The sequence below is a fragment of the Thalia democratica genome, chromosome 8 (assembly GCF_965202585.1).
Source record: "Thalia democratica chromosome 8, ktThaDemo2.hap1.1, whole genome shotgun sequence".
NCBI lineage: Eukaryota > Metazoa > Chordata > Thaliacea > Salpida > Salpidae > Thalia > Thalia democratica.
This window is the reverse complement of record NC_139172.1, coordinates 24,954,078-24,960,815: the sequence shown is the minus strand read 5'-3', so window position 1 is coordinate 24,960,815 and position 6,738 is coordinate 24,954,078. Positions and strand designations below refer to the sequence as shown.

The 6,738-nt window shown below is 25.4% G+C and overlaps 1 protein-coding gene across 1 annotated transcript; it reads right to left on the bottom strand.

Moving 5' to 3' along the window:
* Window positions 1–707: 707 nt before the first annotated feature.
* Window positions 708–5,601, bottom strand: LOC145842754 (mitochondrial fission factor homolog A-like). Its single transcript, XM_082950231.1, has 3 exons — window positions 5,561–5,601; window positions 1,666–1,875; window positions 708–1,121 (listed from the first exon to the last, which is right to left on the bottom strand). Exons 2-3 carry the CDS (start codon window positions 1,838–1,840, stop codon window positions 796–798), a joined length of 501 nt encoding a protein of 166 aa, XP_082806357.1. The 5' UTR covers window positions 1,841–1,875; window positions 5,561–5,601; the 3' UTR covers window positions 708–795.
* Window positions 5,602–6,738: the final 1,137 nt, after the last annotated feature.

Here is a 6,738-nt window from a genome sequence, read left to right as displayed (position 1 = left end):
TAATTCAGTATGTAAATATGACCAAGCATTATTTCACAAAAACAAAAAGCAATAACTTTACAATTAATTTGTAAATACACTTTGCAAAATGTTAAATTTTGTCCTTACTATTTGACTGATGTTAGGAAATTCAAGAGCAGCAATTAAAAACTTTCACAATTCTTTGTTTTAAGAAAAAGGATATGTTTTAACAGTATACAAATCAAAAATATAGGAATGAACAAATCAGTAAATAAAGTTATAAAAAATAATAAATGTTTAAATATTTTTTGCTTCACGATAAAGAAGTTTTATGAAAGAATTTATCTAAAATTAAATTTTCTTTAAGCACAGTTTTTACCAAAAACTTTACTAAATTCTATTTAAACCACATAAATATAGTTCAAGAAAAACTATTTTGAAATTTTTGATGGCCAAATAAATAAGAAAAAATGTTTATCATTAGTAATTTACCTTTTTATTATAAAATATCTAAAATTTTTTGTTGTTAAAAAGTCCTCACTCATTTAGACAAAATTGAAAAAGTTGAATTATCTAAAAATTTAATAGTTCGAACTATTTCAATAAAACTAGGTAGCACATTAAATAACTTTTTATGTGTTACACATTTACTTACAATTTATAAACTGAAAAGAATATAAGTTTGCACAATCTTTTTAAAATATCATAACATACTTGGAATAAGAATTATTATGGATTATTATCTAAACAGTCACTTAAACCATGTTCATATTAATGTTTTCTTTTGGTAAAAATTTTCATAATGTTGTCTTGTCGTACAAACACTGAGAGCGACTACTTTCTTCTCAGAAGTGTGATGGAGTTGACGATTGAAAAGGCGAGGCTGATCCCCACCAGCAGCAAGCTCACCTTTGTCACCTGCCTGCACTCCTCCTCCAAACCGTGCACCCTGCTCTTCAGCGCCACCACCTTCTCCTGCAGGCCGACCACCTCCTGGGAGAAGTGGGCTGACTCCACCCGGGTTATCTTGCTTTCCAGCTGTTCCTCCTCCTTAAAGTGGTTCATGGTGATGACCCTGGGCGGGCTTTCCATGCTCACTGGGTTCAGCGTTCCAGAAATGTAGATGCTTGTTTTTTGCGGCGTGAACTGATGGGAGCTTTCTGTTAAAGTATGGTTGTTCATTGAAAGATTATTCTAGTAAGGAAAATGCAAATTTAAACTGTTGACTAGTTAAAGCTTAGATTATAACCACAAATATGTTGTGATAGTTAGAGCTGTTTGAATTTCTTACACATTTTTGTAAGGTATTTTAAAAACAAGGTTGGCACTCTTTGAGTCAAAAGAAACTTTCCTGGATTACCTTAACTGTTCTGAGTCATCCGGAGTATTTTTAAATCTTAAATTAATCTATTTTTAACTTTTTATAAACAAAAAAAATTGGTTATAAAAAAACAAAAGATAAAAAATAAATCAAATAAATCTCAATTAAAATCTAAAAAAAAACGTCCTGAGATTATCAAAAAACCTAAAACTATCTTGATTCACACTGAGTTTAAAAATAAAATCATCATGAGTTATATTGAGCTGTCCTGAGTCATCCTAATATTTTCAAAAACTTAAAATATCCAAGTTGTCCCCTGTGTTTCTTGACTGTGTGGCAACCCGGTCAAAAACATACATTTAAATTTTTGGTTTCACACAAACCTTGGCTGTTGTTAAGCACAATTCTGTCAGGCACAAACATCTCAGTAATATCACTCTGAGGTTGGCCATGATCACCATCTCCGACAGTGATCTTGCGGGGAACTGTCATCTGTGAGTTGATCTGCTCAGAGAAGTCTTGAGCATAAGCCACTTCATCAGTAAGCTGGTCGTTCATACTAACTTATAGTGGAAAAGTAGGTAGATTTAAAGCTGTTCAAGTGATTTGAAGATAAAAACTAGAGATTTATTTTATAGAAAAAAAATTTAAACTACTAAAGTATACATAAGATAAATGTACATTTAAATTAGCTTTATTGAATAGTATTAGTTTAAAATTATATAAAAGCTGGCTGGTAATAACTTTCCACTTTTTAATTATCTGTATTTAATAATATTTTTACTTATTATTGATAAGTATTTAACATTTAAACCTATTTTTGTTATGTGTTTGTTCTTAATAATGTAAAGTTTTGCACAAACTGAATACATAATTTGTTATGTTGTCATTACTTTACTTATTATCACAAATACAACAATTTAATAACTAAAACATAGACTATTTAAATATTTTTGTTTTAAGATTAAGGACATTGAAGGCTAGCTCAGTATTTTAGTGCATAGACTTAGTTTCAGAAGTTTACCACTAATCAATTTAGATAGAACCAAAGGTTGATTTTGATAAGAACAAACTAAAACTGTGACAAAACTTTATTTCAATATAAATTTATTTTCTACAATTTTTGAGCAACTCTTTTTAAACTTTCTCAGTCTAATCTTAATTGTGTAAAAAGCAATTATTATATTTTGACAATTTATATGTTATTATAATTTATATTTGACAAAATAATAACATAGATATGTACATGCATTTTTGAATTTTTGTCATAAAATGCTACAATTTAATTTTTTGGATCATGAAAGATTTTTTCATAAAATCTTTAAGTATTCAGTTTTAAACAAATACAAATTTAATAAACCAATATTTGTTATTTAATTCTACAAAAATTGGAAGTAAAAAAAAATTCTTTTCTTCATTTGCATCTAAATTATTTTTAAAAACTGTATTTAAATTTGTGTTTTATAACTACAAAATGATCTCATAATTATTAATAAAATGATGTTAAATTACGTATTAAAGTTCTTAAACTCCTTCAGGGCCTTGATTACAGATTGTGCACTAGCTCAGACTATAAGTAAGGTTGTCACATATTAAAAAAATATGTCAGCTTAAGTAACCCAAAACTAGCCTAAAATAAGTGAGCTAGCCTGAGTTTACAATAAGAATAATATAGAAACTATGAGCCAGTGGCATCGCTTGTTTTTTTTTTGTTAGGGGATGTGGAATTTTTTTAAATTAAAATAAAAACCTTAACCTAATATTTTAAAAACTTATGTAATTAGTAAAATACTACAATTATAAGAAAAAAGTATTGAAAACAATAGTTTTAACAGTTTTGAAATAAAAAAATTTTTAATGCTTAGTTAGAGCATCTGTTCCAATACTCAACCCAATGTAAATCCCTTGTTATAAGCTAAAAAATGAAATAATATTGTCAATTAAGCTTAAGTATTTAAAATATCAAAATAAACAAAAGGACCAAATAAAACCACATTTAAAAAAAAAGTTTTTAAGTCAAAAAAATTTAGCTTAAGATTTAAGAATAAAATATAAACTACCCTTAGATTTGGGAAAAATGTCTGAACTAGCCCAAGTGAGTCTGAGTTATGTGTATTAGTAGATAGCCTGAGTGTGACATCATATGTAACACTTTTTATTTTTTATTTCTCAAAAACACATAAACAAAACAAATGTCAATAAGGTGTATATTAATATACAAACTTTTTCAATTGTTGAAAATAAGCAACTATTTAAATTGTGTGTAAAATTAGTTTAATTAAAATAGTCAAGCTTTTATATGAAAAAAATATTAGGTCTTATTTTAAACACATGAGCAAGAAAATTTAAAAAAAAATTGTAAAAAAGTAAATTAAAAACAAGCTATAATCAAGTGGTCATAAATAGACAGTACATATTTTATTTTTATAATATTACTAATTTAAATTAGTTGATTAGTCACCAAGCTAATGTATAAACAGAAAGGTTTAATAATGTTTTATTTAAAATAAAAACTGAGCCAAAGTTTTATTTTTAATTTGTACTCTGTTTTACAATTTTACTGCTTCAAAAAAAAATAAAAACTCTGCAGTTGTGATTACTGAAAAGAAAAACATTTGAGAAGCTACTTTACTAAAAATACAATAACTTTTACAAGTCTTCTATAATAATTTAATTGCCATATAATTAAAATAAAGTAATTATAAAACAAAAAGCAAGTTGTATGTTTTACACTTAATGAAATTTGAGGTGCACTTTAAACTGTACAAAAAAATCTAAACCTATTAAAAAAAACTAATATACTTAAAAACAACTGTGAAATTTAAATTGTGCAAGTGCAACAAGTTTTAGACAACATTTTGTTTGGTAAAAATTTATTATTCATTTAATTCAGAGTGTAAATTCCTGATTCAACTAAAAAGAGTTAATTTGTGTTTTCATAACAAATTTTAATAATTTCTACTTATTGTTTAATTCAGGGTCAGTTAAAATAATTTAGAATTTTGTTCTAAAAAATTATTTTTAAATCTTAGTGTTATATTTAGAGAACAATGTTTACCCCTTTTTTATTTTTGTTCAAAAAAATATTAAAAAAAAGTAAAAAATATACACTTTTTTAAACGCAATAAAATTGACCTGCCAACACCTGGTCTTTTTTTTGTTTGGTAGGTTGGCCACTGGTTTTAATTTTTTTTTCTTATACTTTTTTGCTTTTAATCAAGGTTTATTATACAAGTTTTCTTTACTCTTTTTAACAAAAATTCTAGTTTAAAATAAAAAGCACTTTTATGGTATACTGTCAATGAAAAATATTTTGTAATGCTAATTTAAATGTAAATCAAAATTAATAAAATTCTTTACAATATATATTTTTTGTAGCATGTATTTTGTATCTAGATATTTTCATCTTATTTAATTTTTTATTTTTACTTATAAATTTGTTCAAAATTTCAGGTTTTTATTATCTAAATTTCCAAACTCCAGGTTTTTCAAGGTAAAATGGCAACCCTGTTTTGTTATATTATGCTATGGACATAGGCAACTTTTCTTACTAGTGAGCAAGATTTAAAATAAAAGTACGAATACAAATAAATTCCTTAAGACAGATTTGCAAGTCTTAAAGTAAAAAAAAAACGTTCCTTAGTGACAAAAACCATCCTGAATGACAATAAAGTGTTCTGAGTCATCCTGAGTTAAAAAAAAATAAATTGTATAAATTTATTTTTCTGACTTTACTTATTTAAACTTTTCACAATTAATAAAAATAAAGTATATGAATAAAATTGATTATAAAATATTAAAACATTGAAACTGCATCAACTAAATCTCATTAAGGGCATAGGGGGGTAAACACCCTTTTTTGGTTTTTGATCTTATTTTATAAAGTTTTTACTAAGCTACAAGATACTTTTTACAGATTTAAAAAATTCAAAATAATTTTTGAGATATAGCCGGTCAAAGTTGGAGCCAACAATAGGTTCCTTATGGGAGGCACAAACTAAAACGGCAAAAATAGACTATTTTACTAAAAATCTATCTTCTCCTACGTTTTTTGAGATAACTACCTCAAACTTTAAGGAAATGTTCCTTGATATATTTTGAAAATTCTGTTGGAAAGAATTTAAAAAAAAATAAAAATTAAAAATTTTGTATAAAAATAAACAAAAAACAGTTTTTAACATGTTTACCCCCCCCCCCCCCTATGCCCTTAAGGATCAAGTAAAAATGAGATCTTCAAAAAATCTTTAACATGTTTTTAATTAAAAAAAACAAACTCACCTGAGTGATCTTGAGCTTTTTTATTTAAAACTAGCTTGAGTCATACTAAGAATTTTATTTAAAGTGGTAAGTTATCCTGATTATCCAGAATGTGTGACAACCCTGTTAAAATATTTATTTTTAATGAAATGATGCTCAAATAAGAAATGATGAGTATTTATAATCAATTTAAGAGCACATTTTAAAATATTTCTTATTGAAAATTTCAATTTTATTTAACTTTTACAAGGTATTTTTAAGCTACAAAAATAACAAGCCAGGCACTGGATCAAGCCTACAGGCCATATGTTGTCTACCAGTATATAAAATTTTACATTTAGATGATTAAAATTCAGCCAATTTAAATTCTTTAAAAAAAATTAAGGGCAACATCTTAAAAAGTAATACATATTTGATAAAAATTAGAAATGCAAATGTAGGTCTAACTAAAACCTAAAAACACTTTTTTTGTTTTTTAAAACAAATATTAATTTAAAAAGATTTTTTTAATTACTAAAAATTACTTTACTTTACACTTATTTTAGCCGTTTTATTATATATATTAAATAAATTATAAGAAAGAAAAGTGTTTGCAAGTATTAAATAGACTTACATATACTTTTTTTCAAATGTATATTAATTTGGTGTGGTCCTCAAAAATTTGTTGCGGTAAATTTAAGAACTCAAATTATTGTAAGTTGAATTGTACAAATTTAATTAATCATTCATAGAATTTCTACACCTACTGTATTACATTAAGTATAATATCTATAGATTTAAGTTTAAAGTATTACTTATATTAACTTTTTTTCTGCGCTTTTTCTCTTTTTGTTAATTGATAATACACAGAAAGAAAAAGTTTTTTTGTCTACAAATCTTAATTCAATAGAATTACATTATTATTTGTATAAAATGTTTTATTTTTATGTAATTAACTAGGATGATCTCACACCAATATCAAACTGAAAAAATCTTATATAATATTCGATGTCTTTTTAAACTATAACTTTATGCTTAAAATCCTAATATGTTTATTCTTAAAAAAAATTGTTTTAAACAAGCTATATTGTTATATTGTTCACTGTGCAATGTTGGACTCAGGCAACAAAACCTGAGCCACCTGAGCAAGACGCTAAAAGGTATCCTTGGTGTACAACTCAATAACCAAATAATTTGATATAATATATATTTTATTTGTA

What these genes read in the sequence shown, in the direction of transcription:
- LOC145842754 (XM_082950231.1), bottom strand. Translation starts at nt 1,840, where the DNA reads ATGAACGACCAGCTTACTGATGAAGTGGCTTATGCTCAAGACTTCTCT. An exon ending in TGTGCTTAACAACAGCCAAG is followed by an intron (nt 1,122 to 1,665) that starts GTTTGTGTGAAA and finishes ATACTTTAACAG; the next exon opens with AAAGCTCCCATCAGTTCACG.